We start from the raw sequence: 26432 nt of genomic DNA, 5'->3' as shown, positions 1-26432 counted from the left end.
GAGAAGATTTAAGGTTCCTGTTTATTATCAGAATGAGTTTTAACAGGATATACAGTACAAATAATGTGCCCCCCACCCCGAATGAGAGAGACATTCATCTTAAATATAGTATACCCTTAATAAGTTAGGTCCTGCTATGTTTTCTGTAAAACACAGTAAAACAGCATCATCAGAAAGCACCATTAAAATAGCTTTAAACACGTTTGCTGGCAGACAAATCAGTACTACTACTACAGGATACTACTTATTAAGGCATAATTATAGTCTCACTTGCCAAAGCTCTGAGAAAATGTAAAATAAATGCTGGCAAGATCTAAGTTAATATACAGTTAGATTCTGCCTTAATATGCACAAAAACTGTAAGAAGGGGTCAGTATCTTGAAAAGAAAATAGAAAATACATTCACAGTTCAACCTGTTATCTATCCTGCTTTACATCAGTTCCCTGCAAAGTCAGATATGGTCACAGCTTCCTCACTTCCTCCAGAGGACACAGGACCAGCCTGTCAATAAATCTGTTCTTTGATGTACAACATCAGCAGCAATTAAAGAAGAGTGTTCTTGCTGTCCTCATTGTGTGTGCTGAGCTGGGTCTTCTTGTGAGCTGTGATGGCTGCCCAGATTCGACACAGCATGCCACCTCTGGAACAGCAAGTTTGGACAGATTTAAATACAGTGTTACAAATGAGCCAACCCAAACACCACCGGGGCTTTCTGATGAAATTCAAACTAACGAGGTAGACTGCATCATTTCTACACCACCATCTCTGAGGGCAGTCCCTTCCTACATTTCTGCATGGACAGATGGTGTGAGGGTGATGTGCGGAGGCAGCTCACCTTATTCCACAGTACATCAAGTCATCCCTGGAGGCCATGTAGAGTAGACAGTCCAAGGTGAACTTATGAGAGAGCAACTAGAAAACCGGATCACATAGGTGTGGATTAACAGTTGGTAGATGAGTAATACCAAAGCCCCAGGAAAAAAACAAAACAAAACAAAGTTGATCTTGAGTTGAGTTTACCTTATGAATTGTGTCTTGGTCTACAGGGATTGACTTGAGCCAGCGCACCAAAGCCTTCACTTCTGGATGAGAGCTTTTCTGTGACAGCAATCCACCATCTATAATGTACAGAGATTACAACCATTCAGGCAGCCTGGTGAGGTACAGACATGCTGTATCTCATGGCGTTGATAACACTTATCGTGTTTCCGCAGGCATGCTGTGTAATCATTATTCAAACAGACGAGTCAAGTTTGAGCACATTAGCTGATGATCCGATGGCCTACACCTCTGACACAAACCAGTCAGGCAGAAATCCGGAGCCTGAAGCTGAGGCGTGGAAGAGACTGACTGGTTCAAGTCTTAAGAAACAGTTAATGAGAACCAGTCAGTGTACTGATAATCCACATAGGGCTTGGTCCATTGATGTAATACTGGTCATGCCGCAGCTTGCTCTGGTTAATCATCAGACTATAGGCTGAGCTCTTACCATCTGTTGGATGATGGCTCACTCGCAAATTAAGGTAAATGAAAAAGCAATTTTAGCAAAATTATTATTATATATTACATATTCTCCATTTTAACTTGGCATATTTTCTTTGCCAAATATTACAAGGAGGGGGAGTAACAAACAGACTTACTTTAACTGGATTTAGCAGTTTGATGATGTTTGTTTTAACCTGCTGGAAGTACTAAATGGGTAGGTTTCAAGATACCAAAGTCAAAGCTACGTGAGAAGACTATGTTTTTTCCAGGGTATTTTAATATATATGAGATATTGAGTGGGTATATTCAAAAGTGACTGTCTTTTTAGTTTCCATGGACAGCGCTCCCTTACTGAACACAGTGCAGGGGTACGTCCTGTTAAGTTACGCTGTATGGAGAAAACACTGGCAATAAACCTACACTTAACTATCAAAACGAAGATGTTGACTTGACTTGGCTAATTGAGACTGCTCAAAATCTCATTAGATTTGGCCAGCTTAAGAATCCATTTCTGCAGAGAACGAGAACTGTGGATGTTTCCTACAATTGTTGTTTGCACTGCTTCCTCTGCTTGACCCATGAATGTCTCAACATACATGATGTGATTATTGTATTAAGATAGACTTGCAACTTTTTCTTTAACAATTTATCTAAAACCACAGTATCTGAACTGTGCTGCAAAACAGAGACATTCTTACGTACACTTTCAAACCCACCTGGCACTCATACCAATGTTTTTGTGTTATCTACATGGATGTATGGAACTGTGTGGTTAAAAAAAACAACATTACCATGAGTGACTGCTGAATTCCTCAGGGAATCTATCTGTTCCTGTTTCCTCTGGATATAGTTCCTCAGTAGCTCCTGGTACTCTCTCTCCTTCTCATTCAGCTGACTTAGCAGGCTGAAACACAGCCATCATCACTCAGCAGAAAGCAGTGCAACTCAAAATTCTTATTAATCACAGCGTGCTGTCTATAAGCCAGTGTTAGGTCTTTTTCACAGCACAAACATTTCCTTTTATGTAGCCTTGAAAACTAAATACTTCACAGGCATGACAATAATAGTAGTATATTAAATCCATTTCAAGCACAACATGAACATGAAAGCTTCATGATAAAGATAACAACTAAATTCTACCCTCTGGTCTGTAGTCGTAGGTCTCTCAGTTTCTCACTGAGGGGACAGTTGGTGCTGAGGACAAGGTCTGTGGGGTAGTTGGGGCTTGCTGTAGGCTGGATCTCATTTTTGGATGGATGGATCTGCTGCGTGTCTGCTGGCGCCTCCAGCTGGTCAGGGACAAGAACTACAGGAGTGTCTGGGTCAGCACACAGATCCTCAGGAGTGCTGTCCTCCATCTCAAATGAGGACTGCATCTGGAGTTTCAGCTCTGAGAGGCAGAGAGGGGAGTGGTGGGAAAGAATGAAGAAAGCATAGGCCTACACAATGAATAAATAAACAACATAAATTCCCCAAAAGTAAACAAACAGGTAACTAAATAAATTAATAGATGAACTGGATACACAAGGAGAGAAACATACAGTCCCCTCCAAAAGTATTGGAACGGTAAGACAAATTCCTTTGTTTTTGTTGTTCACTGAAGACATTTGGGACAAGAGTTCAGAATTTCAGCTCTTATTTCCTGGTATTCACATCTAGATGTGTTAAACTCAGGACATATCATCGTTTGTATTAGACCACAGCATTCTTAGGTGAGCAAAAGTAATGAAAAAAATAATCTTAAAGTAAATAACATTTAATATTTGGTGGCATAAACCTTGATTGCAATAACTGTCTCCAGCCTGCGACCCATCGACATCACCAAACTGTTGCACTCTTCATTTGTGATACTATTCCAGGCTTTTAGCGCAGCTTCTTTCAGTTCTTGTTTGTTTCGGGGTGTTTCTCCCTTCAGTCTCCTCTTAAGGAGGTAAAATGCAGCTCTACTTGGTTAAGGTCAGGTGATTGACTTGGCCAGTCTAAAACCTTCCACTTTTTCCCCTGATGAAGTCCTTTGTTTTGTTGGCAGTGTGCTTTGGGTCTTTGTCCTGCTGCATGATAAACTTCCTCCTGATTAGTTTCAATGCATTTCTACGAAAATTGGCAGACAAAATGTTTCTGTACACTTCTGAATTCATTCTGCTGCTACCATCATCAGTTACATCATCATCAGCCTGTTCCAGAAGCAGCCATGCACACCCAAGCCATGACATTACCTCCACCATGCTTCACAGATGAGCTTGTATGCTTCGGATCATAAGCAGTTCCTTTCTTTCTCCACACTTTGGCCTTTCCATCACTTTGCTAGAGATTAATCTTGGTCTCATCAGTACATAAGATTGTGGTACAGAACTTCTGCGGCTCATCTCTGTACTTCTTTGCAAATTTCAACCTGGCCTTCTGATTCTTCCTGCTGATGAGTGGTTTGCATCTTGTGGTGTGGCCTCTATATTTCTGCTCTCTGAATCTTCTTCCAACAGTGGATTGTGATACCTTCACCACTGCACTGTGGAGGTTGTTGGTGAAGGTTTATGTTTTGGGGATTTTCTTCACAGCTCTCATGATATTTCTGTCATCAACTACTGTTGTTTTCCTTGGCCGACCTGTTGGACGTCTGTTGCTCCGTACACCAGTAGTTTCTTTCTTTTTCAGGACATTCATTGTTGTGCTTGCTATGCCCAATGTTTGTCCAATGGCTCTGGTCAATTTTCCTTCTTTTCTTAGCTAGACAACGACTTGCTTTTCTCCCATAGACAGCTCTCTGGTCTTCATGTTGGTTTATCCTCTTTAACAGGAAATGCAGTCTTTAGAGGTTTGAACCAAAGATGAAAACTTATGCTGCATCCGAAAAATAAAAAAAAACTCCTTTCCTAACCACCTTTCCTTGACCTCGATGGAAAACGGCATGAGGTCAAAGAAAGATGTGGAGGAGAATTCATAAGGACTTGGGAAAAGAAGGCCGCGGGGCTCAGAGAATCCGACTGCTCTTTTCTAAGCAACGTAATTATGCGGCGGCAGATGTTACTGACGTGGCCTGCCGTGATGAAACTACAATGTTCTGAAGATGTACTACAAAAAGCGCATCTTTGACACTGCACCCGTGTTGTTGTAATGCAGGCCATCTAAAGATGGACAACACGGTGGAAAATATTACTTCATAACCAAGATAGCAAAAAGGCAGATAAGGTAGCCTACCAGTCACTAAATAATGGACAGGGTTGTCACATTGAGAATGCTCACACTCACCCTCCTGCCCACCTATAGGCCTATTTATCAACATGAATCCCAATTGTATGTAAATACAGTGTCTCCCACTGAATAACAGCGTAACTGTGGCGAGAGAGCGAGAGAGCGCGCGACGGGGCGAGAGGAGAGGCTGAGAGAATATATGCGCTGCGTGGAGCTCTGTGATCAAATACGATTTTACCCATTTTAAATTGTTACAAAATCAATCGGAAATCAATCTGTGGCAATCAGCGTTGATAATGTGGCAGGCCACCACTAATAGATCAGTGTGTGGGAAACTCCTACTGTAGAGGTCATCCAGCTTGATCTTTGCCTTTATTAAAGGCGAGGGTGTCGGCATCTGTGACTGAAGTAAAATCCATAAATGATATTGCTGGAAATACATAACGTGAGGCTACATGGTGCAACATAAATCCTCACTTTGATCACCTTACAAGACAGCTCGCATGGGTCTCAGTTATTGTTGACAGTTTAAGATATGCATATAGCAAGTTATGGCATAAGAGAGAAAAGTCTTAATAGCCAATGGTAACTTACATGGTGATCAACCTCCTTTATCCGTCATGGTTGGTGATTTACAGTATTTATTTTTTATTGTAGAAAACACTTTATGGCTTTTTTCAACAACCCGAAACACAAAACGGTGTTGAAACAGTATTAGATTACAAAAAAGCCAAAAGAAAACAAACCAAAAGTAAGAAGGTAATTGTGAGTCTTATTAAAGTATCATAATGTGCGTCTGTATTGCAAGGATCTTGCTAAATGTGGTCGATGGATTTTATCGTTTGAGTCTGAGAACGTGCGCCGCTTTAAATGTTGCCGCCGCAAGGAATTGTGGGACGGCATTCTCTCCTTTCCTTTGTAAAGGATGGTCCGGTGTACCCTATGCTAAAGGAGATATGAAAGGAAGCATTGAGGCACCTTTCCTTAGCTTTTAGAGAATTCGAACAGCTCTTATCAGGGCTGCCACGGAAATACTTCCGGTTCACTTCACTCAGTTAGGAACCTTCCTAAGCAAAAAAGACTTTTCGAATGCAGCCTTAGACTAGTCATGCAAAGTTATTTAATGTTTGGACAATCAACCTAAAAGGCAACATGTCAGTCACGTGTTCCAATAGTTCTCACTTGAAAAATAGGTGGGTTCAAACAAAGTGTGTTATGTCCTGAGTTGTTTAACACATCTAGATGTGAATACCACGAAATTTCTTCAATGAACAAAAACAAAGGAATTTGCCTTACCGTTCCAATACTTTTGGAGGGGACTGTATAACCTGAAAGCCGGTTGACAATGTTACTTCCGCAACAACTCATGCCCCTATCTCCAAGGATTTAACCCAGACTACTGAACCTATACAGTATGAGATGAAGCTTTACCTGGTAGAAGCACAGTGATTGCGTATTGGACTGCCTGTCTCAGTAGATTGTCCAGAGCAAACATCCAGTGAGGTTTCACTTGCTGTTGCCTCAACACCTTCTTCACCTACATACAAAGCATAAAGTTTAACACAATAGACAGAAGAGTGATGTTCCACCCAAAAATCTCACCAAGCCCATAGCTGACAGCAGTGTGCACCGGGAAAGTCTGTGTGTTGACTCTGAAGTGACTTACTGCATCTTGGAAGCTGAACAGCACCACCTGTAGGCTGTTTGGTGATACTGCAGCAGAGAGCAGTGTGGCTCGAAGATCCAACAGGCGACTGGTCAACTGCTTCCTGTCTGGAGAGCGGATGTTTTCTCGCAAGCAGATAATGAGCTTGGTGATGTGCTCTGCAGTTAGCGATGATCCCTCACCATTCTTTTAAGAGAAAAAAAAGATTAGAAAAATAAGGATACTGTAATTTCTATACCATCTCACAAGTAGGGGTAAACCGGGGCAAAAGTGACACGGGACGAAAGTAACAAGGCGATTTTCTCAAAGCCCTGACTGCATTTGCAATCCAAGCTGTGACAGCACCTTCAGCACGCAACCCTTGATGAAACTGCCAAATATCGCATGATTTTGTCATCGTTTCCCGCAGCAGTCTTCGGAAAAGTGTTTGAGCACGGCAAGTAAATTCTTGTAATTTCGAATTACAAGTTATGTCTCTCGTTTCATGTGTCACAGTAAGGTTATTTAGTGCTTTAACACACCCTGACGTTTACCCTGTCAGAGTTTTTCAGTATAAAAATAAATCGTGTTTATATGTCAGGAGTTCCTGTTGGGACGAAAGTAACACTTTTGTCCCGCTACAGTGACCACAAGTGTTTCTTTTGTCCCGCTGTTAATGTGGTGACTTTTCTGTGTGTTGCAGCATTTATTAAAACATGTTTATGTCATATTATACCAATATGCCAATAGCGTGGGTCAGAAAGACAGAGGTTTAATTCAGCCAGATGTTTCTGAGAAGGCATTTCTGGACATCTCTATTAGAAACATTAGCCTCAGGTCAGCTGATAAAGTCGCATGGCATATGCCATGCAACTTTGTTCAGATAATGCAGGAGGAGGACAGAGATAATAACAGAGTGTCTGATATTTATTTTGGCCTGTCTCTTAAGGAGGTCAGTGTAGTAGGTGTCATTAAAAAGCACTCAAAATGCAGATCACTCATTACACAGTGTTTTCATGCTAAATACTATTTTCCAGCAAGTGTTGCACTTTGTATCATTTCTGTCACTGTGATTACAGCATTACACAGACGTGGTGATGCTGTGTTGTAATTAGCACAGTGCCCTGGGAATGATGCTGCCAAAAATTCCAGAGAGATGGAAAAAGACTAAAGTAGAAAAAAGTTTTAATATAGTTTAATTTAAAAATGCCATTGCAAATGTGAATGCAATTGTGAATGCTGCCCAAACAGAACATGACTTTAATATTAATATCTACATCTGAGAACATGACTGCAACGTATAGTGATAAAACCAAATAATTCAAATTAGGAAGTAAAATAAACAAAATAAGAAAAAATTGTGTATAAAAGTGTCTTGGCACAGTGCACATGATCGAGATGACACCATCTGCGCCTCATTTGAGCCAGGAAAATCCCTGACTGTGAGGTGAATATGTTATGTAGGAAGTCAATGGATTTCACAATGTTCTAATTTTCTTCACCCACCTGAGGCACAGATTCCTGTATATTACAGACGACAAGACTGATGTAGTCAGTGAGGACTCGGTGCAGTGTGGCTCTCCTTTCACTGTCCTTTCTCAGCATAAAAAGACCAAGATTCTCCTCTGTTGAGGCTGGACTGCTCATGTCTGATGTAGAGTCGTCTGGTATTCTGGACAGTAGGGGGCAATAAAGAGATCAATCACACCAGATGAACAGATATAGATTTAAAAAAACCCAAGTGATTTATCTTCTGAAATGAAAATACCTCGAAAAATAAAATTAAGATAGGTATACTAATAATTAATTTGTGATTTACAGGTTATTTAATAAGTACTATAAGGTTAAGTGTAGACTGTTTACTCTTTTTATACCTACACAGGATGTAGTCTCACCAGAGTATCTGACTGAAACCTCAGTGTGGTTTGCCACTGACATAAGATCCAGTAAAACCATGCAGACATTATAAGGTTTTCTGTTGAGTAATAATCTAACTTACAACAGGAAACTGCTAGTGATGGGTGTGCTCTCTGAGTTTTCATCTGCTCTGAGGGTGGACTGGGGCCTCCTGAGGTCCAGGGAGCTGGACAGGTCGACTGAACCCGAGTACAAATCAGTGTCCTCCACAAGGATGGAGATGGGTACAGATAGGCTGCGTTGATAGTCAGCTGCAAAACCCAGCGAGATTGTGGTTAGATATGAGTGTTAAAAATCTCTGACATTTACCAGGTTTCATAAAAACACCTTTCGTAACAGGTGCAGTAACAACAGAGACTTTTGTAATGTAAATAGTTAATATAAACTGGTTGATGAAAACCAACAACATATATGAGAAAAAAAGAGCAGTATGTGTCAGTATAGGCTTAAGTGTACTGAAGCTTCACCAGAAGAAATGAAGTCTTTAGGTTGTGATTCCTGCAGGGCCTTGGTCTTCTTCTTGGGGGATGACCTGAGGAAGGTGTCCTTCAGAAGCTGTGCGGCTGTGGCTCTGTCGTCTGGGTTTGGCACGAAACAGGTAATTATGAAGCCCTTGGCCTCATCTGACATGCACTCTGGAACGTTGGGGTGGATCTTAAACATGCCCACCTTGATGAGATTGTTTAAAGGTTACTAACAGAGCTAGAAGAAGTTTATATCATTTAAATCTGAAAAAAGAAAGTGTTAATTTAAACAACTTTAACTTTGGATTGTGTGTTATGAAAGAGAAAAGATGGAAGTTAACACTTAACAATATGGAACACAGATTTAGGTACAATAGCGCGTTAAGCTTAAAGCTTTAGTGTAAGTTTTAGTGGCATCTAGTCTAGTGGTGAGGGTTGCGAATTGCGTGTGTTTTGTTCTGTATGTCTTCATGTCCCATGTACATATTATTTCTCTTTACGCAATAAAGATTTAAGGAGGAAAAAAATATTCTGATTATTGCGACACTACATGAATCAATGACCATGAGTCACCCCTCCCTTTACAAGCGCCCAGGAGAAGCTACAGTGGGTGACACGCTCTGTCAGCTCTTGTGCTAAATAATACGTGTGGGCCTCCATTTATCCAAATTTGTCTTCTTTCTTACTTTTAATAAACCAGTCTACTACTACTACTACTACTACTACTACTACTAGCTCTTCGTAAATATTTAAGGTAGTGATGAAATGCACTGTTTAGTGCCGTTTGTCTGTTTGGGCTACTGTAGAAACATGACGATGCAACGTCCATGGAAGGGGGTGCACGGTGTATGTAGATAGAAATGTGTCATTCTAAGGTAATAAAAACATAACGGTTCATTATGTAAGGTCTTTACACACCACTGAAAACATAATCATGGATATTATATTGCATTTCTGTCAACAGATCCTCTTCAATATTACACACTGAACTTTTAAAGCTAACATCAACATGATAACATACTCACAATAACAATGCTAACATGCTAATGTTTACCATGGTAACCTTCTTAGTTTGATGTGTTAACATTTGCTAATTATCACTAAACACAGTACAGTTGATGTGTTTGGGAATGTCATTAGTTTTGCAGATTACATTTACCTTACATTTACTCATTTGGCAGATGCTTTTATCCAAAGCAACTTACATTTGAGGAACAACATACAATCATCAACAGAGCATCAAATACAGCACGAGATCTACAACTGACAATACATATTAATAAAAGCAGCAATAAATTCTAGTAAGCGCTAATGGCACATATGGGGTCAATAACTAGGGAAAGAAGTTAGAGTTAACAAAAAGTGCAATTAATACAAAATAATTGTAGGGGATAGAAAAAGAGCACAGGAAGTTTATGTTAGATGTTAGGAGTTAGAGGTGTTATAAGAGGGAGTGTTCTCGGAAGAGATGAGTTTTCAAGATTTTCTAAAAGTTCGAGAGGGACGCCCCTGCTCTGACGGCATGTGGCAGCTCGTTCCACCATCGTGGTGTCACAGATGAGAACAGCCGGGACTGGGAATGCTTTGTGTGAAGGGATGGCAGAGCCAGGCGGCGTTCGTTGGAGGAGCGTAGTGGCCGAGAAGGAACGGAAACTTGTATTATGGATTTTGGGTAGATGGGTGCAGACCCAGTAGTCACTCTGTATGCAAGAATTAGTGACTTGAATCTGATTCTGGAGGCCATGGGGAGCCAGTGGAGGTCACACAGCAATGGAGTGACATGCATCCGTGTGGGCTGATCAAAAACCAGACGCGCTGCTGCATTCTGAAACATTTGTAAGGGTTTCACCACACAAGGTGGAAGAACCGCTAGGAGGGCATTGCAATAGTCGAGCCGAGAGATAACCATGGCCTGTACCAGAAGCTGGGTGGCATATTGAGTGAGGTAGGGCCTGATTTTTCTGATCTTATATAGAGCAAAGCTGCATGACCGAGAGACAGCAGCAAAAGGACTGAAAAGGACAGCTGGTCATCAATCATGACACCCAAATTTCTCACCATCCTGGTTGGAGTGATGGTTTAGGAGCCAATTTGTAGTTTGATGTTATGGTGGATAGATTGCTTGGCTGGAATGACCAAGAGTTCAGTCTTAGAGAGGTTTAGCTGAAGTTGACAAGCCTTCATCCATGCAGATTTGGCCGAGAGACAGCGGGGTCGTCTGGCGGGAAGGATGGGGAAGAGTTGCGTATCGTCTGCGTAGCAGTGGTAAGAGAAGCTGTTTGAGCGAATGAGAAGCCGTTTGAGCGAACCACCAGTGAGGTGGTGTAAATTGAGAAGAGAAGGGGCCCTAGCACTGAGCCTTGGGGTACCCCATGTGGAGAGGCAGTGGGAGGAGGATAATTGTCCTTGCTACAAAACATTGTAGGAACGCCCTGAGAGGTAGAATTCGAACCACAGTAGTGCTTTACCCGAGATGCCTATTGCTGAGAGTGCGGATAGGAGGATCATGTGACTGACTTTGTCAAAGGCAGCTGATAGGTCAAGCACAATAAGAACCAAGGATTGGACTGCAGCTTTAGCTGACCTTAGGGCTTCTGTTACAGATATTTGGTAAAAATATTTTTTAACAGACAAAATTTTTTTTGATCTGATGATGGCACTAGATCCACAGTGTCATTAAAATTCATCCCGAGGCGACTGTACAATATTTTATTGCAATCTATCCAATAGTTATTAAGGTATTTCACTCCAAACCCATAGTGACTTTGGATTTTTCAAAACCCAACTGATAATATTTTATTTAGAACTTTCCTTTTATGAAAACCCCACTATCTGCATATACATTATTAACATACATAAAATACAAGTTTCCTTATTTACCTTGAACATGGCTGCCTGAGGACTTCCCAGCTCATGGAATGGTGGTTTGCCTGTTGCCATTTCTATAATAGTGCACCCCAGGGACCAGATATCAGCCGGCTTCCCATAACCCCGAGGTCCTTGGTCTATAATCTCTGGGGCCATGTACTGGAGAGTTCCTATTAAAAAAATCATAAAAGTGATTAAAATGCAACTATAGTTATTAATTACTAAAAAAAGTACAGTATATTCTTATAATGCAGGGCAATATGTAAATGGGGAACACTGTATCAAAGTGTGTGAAACAATACTGAGTCATAAATGTTTTGAAATTCACAGCATCTTACCAGTAAATGTCTCAGTACATGGGTTGATCCCTGCTAATCGTTTGGAGGTTCCAAAGTCAGAGATCTTCAACACTCCACTATAAGTGTTAATCAGTACATTGTCACCCTGCAGCAAAGACAAATGACCTACACTGAGATGTTTCACAAACACTACAGCCTTTTACCATAAAGCTAGTATGAAATTATTCTAGAAAGTGAAATAAGTATTAAGGGTGCTCTGATCAGGATTTTTGTGGCCGCTAAATAGAAGCAGAATCAACTGATACAGATCGCAGTTCACGGGGTCTATTTGAAGCCTTGCATTATTTATTTATTGATCTATTCTTAATAACATTATATATTCAGTATTAGATGAGACAGTATCATGAATTGACAACTGTTATTTATTGGCAGACAACATATGCAACATATTCATTGCATTTCACCGTTTCTCTCAGAGACCCAATTTAAATCAAAGCAGCCTGTGCTTGGTCATTGGAAGCAGTTTATAGCTTAACAAATAGACACATATTTTTTACATACAGTATATTTGCCACAAAATTACAGTGTAACATTTATTCTACTATTATCCACCTTATTTTAGTGTTTACTCACGAACTACTTTAATCTGTTCACCTTGCTTTTCCCAACAGTTCTCTTTCCTCACACCTACACCTGTCTCTTACTGCAAACACACGTCTTGTTTCCCTCTCCTTGTATGTGTCTGCTCTGTTACAAGGTATGAGGTAGATTTATTTCACACAATAGAACAGGTTGTAGAGTGAAAGTGAGTGTGTAACTCCCTTTTGCTGTGTAGCAGACAATATACATTTATATTATTATACTGTATTATTAGCCTACAAGCAATTATAAAAATTGTCAATAGAAATCAACTATAATCAATGGAGCAGTGCTGAGGATGAATTTGAGTTTAAAAGGCTGAAAGCATGGGGGGAAAAGCTGCTCTGCAGTCTGGTGGTGCAGCAGCAGAAACTTTTACATCTCTTCCCAGAAGGCAGCAGGGTGAACACGCTGTGGCTGGTTTAGTATCCTTTAGGCTCTGCGCAGACACCTCACCTCACCGATAACACTGATGCGGGGGAGATGGACCAATGATCTTCTAAGCAGTTTTAATCAATGCTGCAGAGCCCTCCGGTCCTGGGTTGTGCACATCCCATGCCAGAGAAATACAGTAGTTCTCTGTGTACCACTCTGCAAGATTATCAGTTTCCTCCTGATATGAAGTCTCATCGTTGTTTGAAATCCGTCAGATGATGGTGGTGTCATCCACAAACCTCACAACAGAGTTCTCTCAATTTCTGGGGATGCAGTCGTGGGAGCGTGAACAGGAGGGGGCTGAGCACACAGACCTGGGGGCTCCAGTGTTGAGAACTAGAGTTAGTTTAGTCAGTGTTTCCCACACATTCACTTTACTTCGGCAGCCTGCCCAGGTTAGGTGACACATTGTTGCATTTACCAGAGAAACACAGAGTGATTATGTTACAAGTAGTGACACGGGGGATATTTTACAAGAGCGGACCAGGTAAAGCGACAGTGAACACACCAGTCAGATGTCATTCGTTAGTTACCATGTTGGTTTTGTTTTGATAGGCTACGTCATCAACACGCCTCCTCAACATGCAGCTCAGCTGCTGCTGTGAACGGAGTCGTGGGTGGAAGAGTCCAGAAGACCAGATCTGTTTTTTACAGCAACTTTATACAACGTAGACTACTACTGATGGAGAAAGTCACCAGAGCAGATATACAGGGAGAGACAGATGGAAAGAAGCGGGGCACGCTGACATGTTTGCAGCAGTGGTACGTTAGGTCTGTGCGTGTGAAGAGAACTGAAGGAGGCAGATTCAATAAGTGAGTGACACTTAAGATGGAAAATCAAGTAAAATTAAAATGGAGAAATAAGAAAAAAGTTAAGTTACTACAAATAGTAAAAACATGGCCACTAAAACAGACCCCCTCCCCTCCAAGCCCCACTTAGCAGAAAATACAGCACCGGGATATATATGACTTTTTGGTCCATAACGCCCAGCCCTAACTGGGGTCTGTTTGTGAGGAAACAGTTGCAGAGTGTTGTATTTAAACCCAGAGTGCTGAGTTTGCCAACCAGTTTCATGGGGTCGATTGTGTTGAATGCGGAGCTGAAATCCACAAACAGCATTCTGATGTAGGTGTTGTTTTACTCAAGGTGTGTGAGAGCTGAGTGGAGGGCAGTGGAGATGGCATCCTCTGTGGATCTGTTGGTTCTGAAAGTAACTGGTGAGAGTCCACTTTCTTTATTAACAGCGTCATCTAATCGACCTTCTCAGGGACCACCAATGAAACTATTTGGAATGAACATCGGCCAATAACAATTGGTGGCCGATCAATAGTTGCACCAGACCCTTAATAATTATTTGCCGCCCCTTTGCCCCTAGGGTGCCCTACTCACCTTAATGTCTCTGTGGACTATCTGATTGTCATGAAGGTATTTGAGCCCCTCGAGGATCTGTTTGGTGTAGAAGATGATGGTGGCTTCGTTATCTTTCAGAGGACCCCATTTGGAGCGCAGGAGAGATGACAAACTTCCTACAAGCAGGAATGGAAAATGATATGAGCCAGTTCATTTTTAAGAACATAATTCTGCAGTGGAAATGTTTATGAAAGCAGAGATGTGAACGAAACATAATGTCTACTGTTAGTATGACACTGGAAAATAAGTAATTTCTCAACATTTTCTCAGCTAAATCTGGCACTATCAAACCAAGATATAGATTGAAATCGTTCACATATCTTCAAATGTTTTTTCTGACAATCACGGCATTGTCTGAAGAGATTTTTCTCCATTGAACCGGGCGTCTTTGGAACCACCCACTTTCTTAAACTGAGTGCCAGATGTTACAGAATTGCACTTACAAATCTGAACACAAGACAGACACGGACTTCCTTTCGGCTTAATAAAGGCACCATCCTGTAACTAAGCCACACAGTAACTTGCAGAATTGAAAGCAGAGGCAGAGCTTGTGTTGGCACTTCCAAAGAACCAAGGCATGACTTGTGTTTTTTTTCCCAAGTGAAAGTTTCAAAGAATATTATTTCATCACCTAATATATGCCAATGTATAATTATTACAACATTTAATTTTTATAGATAGATAGAGTTGTGAACATACAGTGTGGATTTGTGCATTTTATATCAAATAATTTGGAGTCTCTCTCTCTCTCTCTCTCTCTCTCTCTCTCTCTCTCTCTCTGAGAGAAGGTGGAGGGAGTTTGAGATATCAACCCTCAACAGACAGCTGAACCGACTCCAAGGAGGAGGTGAAAGGCTTACTTTCCCTAAGTGCTGTTTCTGGGCAGTTCGATCATAAAACTTGCCACCTCGGATGCCTCAGCCAGATAACCCTTGGTGCCTGACTGTTAAAATGACAAAGAAACACTAACCAGAAATTACAAATAGCCTATCAAAACTCTTTTGGAAAGAGGGCAGGAAACCCTAAACTGCCCCCGACACACGTAACCATGGCAACTGACCTCCCTCTTTGTTTAATTACCTCACAAAGGATATTCTCTTCTTCACAACCAGTTGTAAATTCGTGAGGAACTCCAGGACACCTGAAAGACAGCCCTGAACTCTTTGTGTAAACAAAGAGTACTGTCTCCTCTAAACTCAAAGCATTACCTTGTTTAATAAAATAATTTTTTAGTTACTTGACTAGGTCTCTCCATTTGAGTAGTTATGTTACCATGTTGGTGTTATTTGTTGTTGAAAAGAATCTAAATAAGTTAATTTTGCAGCAAGGACCTTTCTTCATTTTATGTTGTAACCAATGCTTTGTTCCCAACACTTTCTGACACTTCCTTTAGAAAGGATATGATAAAGAAATGTCATCCTATACTCCAGCTCAAATTTAAGGTTAAATGACTAAATTCCCCAGCTCCTGAGCAGAAGGTTGTTTTACGTTAATCAAAGCTATTGTCATGTAACCCGAGCTCCCCCAAGTGGACAAAATAAGTATTACATGCCATCGTCTGAAATGCTGTATAATGTATAAATGTCACTCTGTATTTATCTTGTCCATAATCTGATGCCATTCGTGTATCTTGCATATATTCTCTAAGAACGTGTAACAGCCAATATATCCAGAAAGCTAGTTAAGTTCCTCTTATCTGATGTGTTTCTGAAAGGCTAACCTTAAGGTTGAATGTTTTCCTTTTTATCAAATGCTTAAAACTAACAACGGTATACCCGTTTGACAATTAAGGTTCGATTGTGGGAAGATATTTGATTACAATATGCACAAATAGATTTTTGATTAGACATATAAATAGTTAAAGAAAAGACGGTCCCTCAGGAAACTGGAAACAAGCCCTCCCTCAGGGGAACAAAGGACTGCCCTCTGGGAACCACGCCCCAACAGACAAAAGCAGCGACACACGCTGTCGCTCTCTCTTGTCATGCTTTTCTCTTGGCCTCTTCAACTGTGCTTCCGCATGCGCCCAGCGTGCTCCTGTCTCCCGGCAACGCCCTAAGAAGTTTGACCTGGCGCAGCGAAGGCCCTTTGTTCGCTTTCAAGCCACACGAGCAAAGCGCTGTGACCGCGATTTTTCCCTCGTTTCCAGCAACTTGCTTGCTTTTATTTTGTTTGTTAAATCAGACCGTTAAGTTACACTAGTTTAATTCAAGAACGACCAACTTCTTTTTAAGCTTTATTCGTCGAGCTTACTTACACCGATCATCGACGCCCGGGGCAACCACGTGACTGAAGTCAAGCCAGCCTCCACTTCGAAAACGACAGTCAAGCCAGCCCTCGCGCTGTTTTGCGATGCGTGTTTTTTCTAGGCATTACGGTAACATTGTGTCGCAGCACATTTCAAAATAAAAGTGAGCTTCTGCTGAACATAATGCAATTGATGTGGCAGACACGAATGAATAAATAAATGCTTAAGACACCACAAGTATCTAAAGAAAATATTACACTCTCACAGAAAGCTTACTATGTTCAGCCAAGATTCGAACTCATGTAAAAAGAAAACCTTCTGTTTCCACTAACTCATTTCACTTCAAAGTGACAGCAGACCACCTCAGGGTGACAATTTGTCAATATCAGAGCAATCTGATGTAGTTATTTGAAATTACAGCCCTTGAAAATGTCTATTTTCACTGATTTTGCTGATTTCAAATTGATGTTAAAAGAAAACGTCCTGTTTCCACTGACTCATTTCACTTCACAGTGACAGCAGAACACCTCAGAGAGACCCTCTGTCAATATCAGACCAATCTGATGTAGTTTTTGCATCACTTGAAAGTGTGAATGAATCTTGGCGAATAGCGAAAATACACTACACACTTTCATTTATTTATTTATTCATTCAATCGTTTCTGCCACATCAATTGCATTATGTTCAGCAGAAGCTCACTTTTATTTTGAAAAGTGCTGCGACACGATGTTACCGTAATGCCTAGAAAAAACACGCATCGCAAAACAGCGCGAGGGCTGGCTTGACTGTCGTTTTCGAAGTGGAGGCTGGATTGACTTCAGTACCACGTGGGCCCGCCAGCCTTAACAAAGGACGACCACTCTGGTCAGTGATGTCCAATAGTCTGTTAATCCATTATCTTTAGTCCTTAAAACTCATAGCTTGCGTTCATTAGCTGCCCATGTGAATCAAATTCTCCCCACAATAGAACCCCACATTCTCATTGTTTAGCCATTGTTTATTTGTTCATTTGTATTTAGCCGCATTTATGGCACCTTAGTTAGTTAATAAATTTCACTGTAATCAAAGGAATTGTGTGTGTGTTGCCTAACTCCAAGTCCCTGTCATGAGAATTTACCCCTCGATATGAGACTGACTTACTGATTTAAGATAATTAAGTGATTGTTAACTAACTGATCACTAGTGAATAATTGTATAATTATTAACCATACCCAGGGAATCTGAACGGTGAACGGAATCTCTGGTGGTGCCCCGCGAGATTTATGAATTAATATTCTCTGAATATTAAAATTCATAAGTGTATTAATTCTCTTAAGTTTATTAAAACATAAGTAGAAATGCTACAACAGTGTGTGTGTGTGTGTGTGTGTGTGTGTGTGTGTGTTGATTTGGCTAAGGTTGTCCAGTAACTGCTCTTTGAAACTATTACGTTAAAATTTTAGGATTCATACCTCCAGGTACTTCCTCCATGAAGATCTTGATGAAACCATCCTGGCTGACAGAGCCCAGATACTGGACAATATTTCTGTGTTTTAGCCTCTTGTGCAGAGCGATCTCCTCATGGAGGGGCTGTGAGTATCTGAGGAAGAGGAATAAAAGAGTTAGAGGTTTTGGGCAATTATACAACCCCTATGACAGTTCATTATATCAAAACATGTAGTAATCATATTGGATGGAGAAATACACACACAAAGAAAATCTACACACTGTAATCACAGGATATAACACTATGTCTAAAAAATCTGGATATATTAATATTGTGTCAGTCAAATAATGTTTTTTTTCAAAACCTTAATGAGTGGGTAGAAAAATGTAGAAGGGTTGAACAATGATAAGGTTTGTTTTAAGTTAAATAGTCAAGAGGAGTCTATTGCCTAAACTTAAACTTTACAAACTTGAACCCACACACAGTTTTTTCCTGTCTCTCTCCGTCTCGCTTCAGTTTACTTGTTTTACATCTGGATCATCACTACACACCGACTAATTTGACACAAATAAGAAGAGTGACATGAGATAAAAACTGTGCTGTGTGTGTGTGTGTCATTTACTCATTTAGCTGACGTGTTTATCCAACACGAAGTCTACACATTCATCCATCTCCCCCAAGATCCCCAAAGAGCAAAAGCATGTCAGCGAAATCTCTCTGCGCCAAATCTTTTCCCATCAGGTACTACAGAGAGAAGCAGTGAAGCGGAGTCTCTCGAAAACTGAAAGAAAAACGGTGAGTGTTGGTTTCTCATACGTGCTGTCCTTCTCAGGGATTTCCTTGATAGCGATGCGTACTTGGTTGCTCAGGTCCCTCCCAGCATACACCACACCGTACGTCCCTTTACCAAGAACCACCTTGTCGCCATTCTCATTGGTCTCATAGATGAACTGTAGAAAGAAACAAAGACAGCATGAATGAGAAAGCAATGACCGAAATTAGTAGCATCAGAGGACTTGTGAGCAATTTCACAAGCAACCACAAGTTGCAGTAGAGTGAGAGATGATTCTTCTTCTGAGACGAGTCTGGAATTCAGACAGTTAAAATTAATGTAAAATATGAAATATGAATGTATTTATTTAATTTACACAAACAGACACTGCACACAATGCCCAAGTACATGGAAAACGTGGCACTATGTCACGGGAATATTGTGCGAGACATAAAATAGAGCACATACTGTGTCAGGGGAATGAAGGACTGTGACTGACCTCTGGTATTTCCTCAGTTAGACAGTCCAGGTCCTGAGCAGGGTCTTCTTCCTGCTGAATCAGAGAGTTTACCAGCTCGCAGAAACTAGTCAGAGAACAGTGTGAGAAGACGTTATGTAGTTAAGAATATGCTGATATTGGAGCATGTGGTTAAATAAAGTTTCAGTGAATATCAGTTCAAGTAATGTGAATACCAACATTAGACGTGCCTGCAGACTATTGCCAAAGAATGTACCCATAAAAGGCAAACCCCAGTACGTTCAACTTGCTTAATAGAATCAAGAGACTTCACTGTGGCGTTCTGTACTAGAAGTGCAGAACAATTTTTTTTAATATTTGGTCCCCATTTTGTTTATCTAGTGCACACGAAGACAAACATGCACAGGTGTGAGCATGTGGCAGACAAGATACACAGTCCTGTCATGGTAATGCACAAATAAACATAGCATTGCATCAACAATGGCTGTGAAAAAGAAGACTACTAGCAACAAAACATGAACGTAGCTTCTGTGTTTTTCAACCTGGACCTTATTTTCCCATGTTTTTGTGTCTCTGTGACTAATTGGGGCAACCTTTTTTAAAATTGGTCCAGTATTGAGAAAGCACAGCAGCGAGAGGGCTGCAACGTAATCCTTGTGGGCAACTGCGCACCGTCAAAGGACGTCAACTAAAGTGCTTTTTTTGCCACCGACGGGCTCAGATTGTTATTCTTAGTGTGTCTGACAACATTATGTAAAGGATCCCTACACAAACGTCTTTAAAAAATAAAGAGTAAGATCCTTTGTGTTTAACCAGAAACAATTGCTTTATACCTCCCGTCAAAGCCAACAGACTCCGTTGACAAAAATAGTTACCTCTCTAGTCTACTGCTGTCTCGTTTGTAAAAAAAAAAAAAAAAAACACAACAAAGTAACACAACACAAACAAACTAATCGAAGCTACCGAAGCAGCAGTAGACCAGCAACCGACTCCCATGTTCTGCAAGGTAAAATTACTGCTTTTATCAATGGAGTCTGGTGGCTTTGACGAGAGCAAAATAGTGGCTGTTTCTGGTTAAATAAGAAGGATCTTACTCATTAAAACAGGTCTATCTGTGTAGGGATCATTTACACAATGTTGTCAGACACTTCTCATAACCTCCCTCTCAGTGGCATTTGGATATACTCTGAGGGGGTGCAATTGCCCGCTAGGATTACGCTGCAGTCCGGTTTTGCTGCTGCAGACTGCAGCATGCTCACTCAATACTGGATCAATGTTTAAAAAAAATGTTGTCCTAATTAGTCACATTGACAGAAAAACATGTGAAAATAAGGTTCAGGTTGAAAAATACATAAGTTACCCTTTAATTAGAGTGAAAAGGGGGAATACCTACAAGGCAACAAAGAAAATATGACTCATACAGTGAAACATCACAGTACTTTCTCCAGGCCACTGACTAGACTGTGAAGCTATTTGTTTGCCTATTTGTCTGTCAACCTCTAATTATCTTCTTGCACCCTGTTATGATGGTGTGTTCATCTTTATCTAGCCAGTCAGTTAGTCAGTGAGCAAATAATTTGTACTTCCTCACACACACACACACACACACACACACACACACTCTGCCCCGCTGTATCTTTGCTAATTTTTTAGTCACTCACCCTTTACAGTGAGCCTCAGAAGGGAAACAGAGCTGGAAGTCATCCGAGTTGTAGAGGACATACAGGAAGCAGTCCCGCTCATCAATCTTTGAAACACTTTGGGGAGAAAAAAAGAATAAGTGGGGTGGGAGGTGGGTTGATTAGTTCAGTAATTGACAACAAAGAGCAAGCCCCGCTCTAGTACCAAAGAAAAAAGCTGTTTTCAATTTCCCCAAACATAGTATAATCTGATAAAGTTGTTTGCTGTTTTAAGTGACCAGTTGCTGACTGTTGTGGGTATTTTCCCAAGTGGCAAATCAACAGACCAGACAAGGCTAAAGTAGACAGCAACACTGATCAGTAGCCAAAGAGGAATCAACAAATATCTGACAAACCAACGAGCTAAGCCTGAAACCATATTGACAGAAACAAAATCTGACTGACAGCCAAGGTTTCCCAGGCAACCTGTATGTTTTGGGCCCTCTCGCTTTTCTGCAGGCTTGATCACGCCCGCAAGCGAGAGCAGCTATTTGAGAGATGTTAGCACATGTTGTACTCCACTTTACCTCACTCCCCGAATTTCAGACGCTGGGAAAGTCCACTGGTGTAAGCCTTTCTGTAGAATGAAGTTAAAACACTATTATTACTAATACGCAGTGCATTACACACGGGAGAGAAGCTTTCATTTGCATGTATGTATAAATGCAAGAGAGAGAAAGTCAGTACCTGAGGTATGACACTCAAAGAACACACCCACACACTCACCTGATTAAACATTCACCAGATTATATATCCGTGTTAGAAAAGTTGGTTCTTCTTTGTATTACGCAAATCTGCATTCTGTATGCATGACAGTTACTCAGAAACATGTATTCAGATAAGAAGGTAGCTGTGGGTTGGGGGGGATTGAGGGTCTTCTTACCGTTAAGGGTACAATGTGTTTCAACTGGACAGTGCGACTTTCGTCCTCCTCGCTCACACTCACAATGGCTGGTTGGAGGACTTTACTGGGCTCCAGAATGAGTACCTGAAAAGTAGCAATTCAAAATTCAATTACTAATATTTTATAATAGCCACCTTTATTTATCATAGGGGTGAAAATGGTTGTTCATCATTTCTTGACAATATCCCTCCAAATTTGAACAGTATTACAATATTGCATGTTAACCTTAAAATTATACTGGACAGAGCTTGGTCCCAGTTAATGGATACTAATGTCCAGAGTTACTGTTAGTGTTAATGTTGTCAGTGTCGTCTTACTGGGCAGCGGCTTGTACAGTCAGTGGGTTTACAGCTCTGCAAAAGTAGCTCCATCCAGAAATCCAATGTGTCCTGTTTAGGAGATTTCACCTCAGGTGGCTTGGCAACTTGACGGTACAGGATGTACGTCTCCATGATGGACGACATAAACCTGAAAGAAACACACTAAAATCATTAATCCACATTAAATTAATATGGAAATAAGCCTTTAAACCCTCTAAATGCTATCTAATCCACAGGGGTTTAAGATGTTTTTTAACAAACCAATCAAATTAAACTAATAAGCCCTACAATCTGAAGCTTGATGATCACACACTCTGATTTGCAATATTACAAATAATCAAGAACTGGGGCTTAAGCCTCACCAGGTAGGGGCCTTGAGCCTGTAGAGTTTGTCAGAGGCCTCGATGACTTTCCTATGTTCGTTAGCGAGGATGTTTGCTCCGAGGTAGAAGCCGACATCCCAGTAATCCTTCATCTTCTCCAAACTTCCCTTTCTACCGAGTAGGGTGCTTAGAGTCACACCTAAACACCAACATAATAACACAGAGCAAAACAATTCATTAACAAATTCACATAAAAAAAAAATCACTGCTGTATTTTCAAACTAATAGGCTAATCGATGCATCGACATATGATGGTCCTATGCATAGCTATAAGCTCATTATTCTTCCAGGGTGCTGAATGTAGCAATATGTGTTGGCTGCAGCTCACTGGTACATCATAAACTTGTATATTGTATCCAAATGATCAAAGAAGGTATTTGGAATTGATTCTCTCTGATAAAGAAAGCATTAAGCACCAATTTTGCGCAGCTCAATAGAAGTTTCAAATTCATGGCCAGCTGCCATCAGGAGGACCACGTTGTTGATGCCTGAGTGAAGAGTTGGCTCTGTCTCAAAAGCTTTTCCATACCTTTCAAATAACATAGAAAAACAACACTGATGAGTTATAATAGTAGAATCAGAATAATAATGATGCTGCAAACACATACAAGCAAACACGTACAAGCAGCAACAATCAAAAAAGAAGGTAACAATTAAACTGCTTAAAAGTTAGTTATCAAGCATCATAGTCCTAATTTCAGTGTGTAGGACTATATCTTAAGTGTCAGTCTTAGTGCTGATTCACGACACTTTGCTGTGCCGCAAACGAGATTTTGGATGACCAGATAGGCAAGGACCAATCACTGAATAGATTTCCTTATTTAAGAATATTCTTAGATAAATTCACATCGAATGCTGAAATTCCTAAGAGGTGTTTACATTCAACACACAATTGATAATTAAGAATTTTTAAGAGAATACATTATGTACATAGGCTATGGAAACATTGGAAATGAAAGATAAAAAAGTTGATCTTTGAGTGTCATCAGTTGCACCTACTACTCCCGGGAAGCTGTTTTTTTTAATGAATTGTGTTTGCTTCTGTCGGATTACTTGTTGGGAAGTTGATGAAACGCGTGACAATGTGTGGAGCTGTAAGTGCCATAATGGTTTCCATGACAATTCAGCTTATTGATGGTTGTGACAGGCCAAAATGGAAAGCGTCACCACAACCTTCGATTTAGCTGAAAACGTAATGCTGCGTAAAGTCAGATGACGTCCCTCACCATTTCGCTGACAAACACTATGCCTGCGCTGTCCAACCCCGTCTACGTGCATGTAGTCAAATAATTCAGAAACATTCTTCCTCTCCTGAAAGATCTGTGCATGTCTCTGTCTCCACGGTGCCATCACAAGCCCCTACCCCCGTACCAATAGCAGGCCTGGTCTCTGCTGTGCTCATCAGTGAACCCAGAGCTCATGAACATGTCTTTGTAGATCCGTCCACACAGGCAGTAGACGTCGGACGCCACATCGCTCCCCGACTCCACCATAGGTAGAATTTTCTCCAAGGCCCTAATGCGATCTCCAGGGTTATTCCTCCTGATATGGAAAGATTGATGAGCTTGAACAAAACCCTTTATATTTTGTCTACACACAAGGCAAATAAAAGGCCACATGTGGAGAATGGCACAAAAACAATAAGCTGAAACTAGACAATACATTGCAAATTAGTTTAATTACGTTTACGTGTAAAAACATCTGGGTACCTGTTTAGAGCAAATATATAATGAAACTTGATATTGTGATGTCCTGCTACCAAACACGTGGGCAGGTCGTCCAGAGTGTCCACCAGTGTGATTATGGCATCGTAGTCCTGAGAAAAGAGGATGCAGAAATACAACGTATTATTTACCATACTCTCATCTGATGACATTTAATCCCTTTTTTCTTTTACAACATTTATAACTAATACTCATTTAAACCATAATGGTTGTTTTTGTTACTATTTACAACCACATGAAATATCTTCGTCTGCTTTCATAATGAAACTTTTTCATGTAGATCCAAAGGCCTTTTTTAAATAAAACATAACAACAAAACAAAAACGCAACATTTTTAAGTTCTGGCGAAGTCAAGATTTGCAAGTTTATTTCTATAAACTTTTATTTTATTCTTTTTGCTCAAACAGAAAATTACATGTTATGCTCTGCAACCAATCAATTTCATAATATGAAAGATCACTGAAAGATGAATAAAGAAAATTATCATTGGCTGTAGCATATAAACTTTTATACACTGCTTGTAAAGGCATTTACTCACTTGCACACAAATGCATCAACACAAACCTGAATGTCCCTGTAGGACAACAGCAGGTTCATGACTATGTCAGGGGTGAGCAGCTCTACACTGTCCAGGCGTTTCTGGATGCGGCCCAACTCTTCACTCAGGGCTTGGCCGCTGAACCGCTCCCGTGCCATACGAATCTCATGCCTGATTGACTCCCGGAAGTACTCACTGTTAGCATAACGAAGAGGGGGGGCGGTTACAGCATTAGCAAATGCACTTGTAATCTGAGATGATGATAATGTTTTTGGCAAAAGATGAGATGGTGAAAACAGCCCTGCAGCGTATGCCTGACCTGGACTGAATGTGTACATTGTTCAGCAGATGCACCAGTCTCTCCACTAGCAGAGTCAACAGGGGCTCCAGCTGGAAACTAGGCTGCATCAGCTCCTTGATACCAGTCATCATTGCAGCATCACAGGCAAACGCTTTGCCCTGAGGTGACACCACGTAAGGGATGAACGTGTAACTTCCACACTGCTCCTGAAGGAAGACAATGCATGAGGCATACAGGGACAAATTCACAATGGGAGATCTTGAATGGCCTCAATGCACCTGAGACATCACCTGCCAGTTGGCAGTGTTTTGCTTTTACAACATAATGTTTAATTTGAGTTAAAATCTTGGATAAATACAATTGGTTTGCTCCAGATTTAAAATTACCTCTGCCCTTTAGCATAATACCTTTGGTTTTGGGAAATAGTGATGGGCATTTAGACCAAACCATCAATTGATGAGTCAACAAAATAATCAGTAGATTAATTGATAATGAAAATATACCCAAGACACTTAATCCGTGGTTGCAGACCTTATTTAACTATCACATTAATACTAATAAGCAGGGGTGTGTGTTACCTTGACAGCCTGTAGATCACTGTCTTGCTTGTAACAGTATAGGATTATGTTATTGGTCATGCTGAAGCTTTCTCTCACTCCAAGGTGATAGAAAAGTGAAGGCTGGCAGAAAGAATCACTCATCTCCACCACTGCTACATCTGTAAGGGAAATTTAACAGGGCGGGTCAGTTTGCGTAACTGTAACTGCGTTTAGCCTATGTGCCATCCAAATTACTCCTCGGTCAGCATGTCTGCACTTGCCTGCGTTGTAGAAACTATCCAGGATATCTGTGGCGCCTAAGGCTACTCTCTCAAACGAAATGGTTTTGAAAACGGCGTGTGCGTCCGCGCAGGCTTCGTTCAGACATTTCAGGGATAAGTTCTCCTCAGTCTGTGGCACTGATGCGTCCCCGTTGACTACGTATGCCACGGATAGCGCTCTGGTCCGACTCCGCGGAGAAACGATCTGTTTACCGGAGCCGCTGGCGCTCAGGTCTGTTGGCAAAGAGTCCTGCCACAAACTTTCAACGGACACCCAAACTGGGTCTTTCCTCTTCAGTCCGTGCAGGCTCATTCGCCTGCGCTCTGTCGTGTACATTTTCTGTCTGCTTTATTTATTCCGCTGCTGAAACTCGACGCATGTCCTTTGAAGCAACCGCGTGGTTGCTTACGATTCCCCAGGTGTGTCGCCGTCTCCGCCGACACCACATATTCACCAACATTCCCGACACTCCTGTCCACCCGCCC

General features: G+C 41.0%; 1 protein-coding gene across 3 annotated transcripts; it reads right to left on the bottom strand.

Annotated features, from left to right (window-relative positions):
* Window positions 1-26432, bottom strand: si:ch211-1i11.3 (mitogen-activated protein kinase kinase kinase 5). 3 transcript variants are annotated; one of them, XM_046045698.1, is made up of 28 exons: window positions 25947-26428; window positions 25705-25844; window positions 25145-25332; window positions 24852-25020; window positions 24273-24379; window positions 23935-24105; window positions 22980-23092; window positions 22543-22702; window positions 22178-22328; window positions 21840-21944; window positions 21484-21533; window positions 20939-21034; window positions 19299-19383; window positions 18844-18977; window positions 18053-18180; window positions 14333-14469; window positions 11908-12013; window positions 11582-11739; window positions 8705-8906; window positions 8320-8488; window positions 7827-7992; window positions 6342-6527; window positions 6107-6212; window positions 2627-2876; window positions 2278-2390; window positions 1022-1119; window positions 837-913; window positions 1-641 (listed from the first exon to the last, which is right to left on the bottom strand). In XM_046045698.1, the coding sequence occupies exons 1-28, from the start codon at window positions 26281-26283 to the stop codon at window positions 545-547; spliced, it is 3999 nt and encodes a 1332-aa protein (XP_045901654.1). In that variant the 5' UTR covers window positions 26284-26428; the 3' UTR covers window positions 1-544. The 3 variants fall into 3 exon arrangements, 2 of the variants coding, with proteins under 2 accessions (XP_045901654.1, XP_045901655.1); XR_006824542.1 differs by lacking the exon at window positions 2278-2390 and having other exon boundaries at window positions 579-641; window positions 25947-26431; XM_046045699.1 differs by lacking the exons at window positions 1-641; window positions 837-913; window positions 1022-1119; window positions 2278-2390 and having other exon boundaries at window positions 2704-2925; window positions 25947-26432.

This window comes from Micropterus dolomieu, linkage group LG03 (assembly GCF_021292245.1).
Source record: "Micropterus dolomieu isolate WLL.071019.BEF.003 ecotype Adirondacks linkage group LG03, ASM2129224v1, whole genome shotgun sequence".
NCBI lineage: Eukaryota > Metazoa > Chordata > Actinopteri > Centrarchiformes > Centrarchidae > Micropterus > Micropterus dolomieu.
This window is presented reverse-complemented; position numbering and strand designations above follow the sequence as displayed.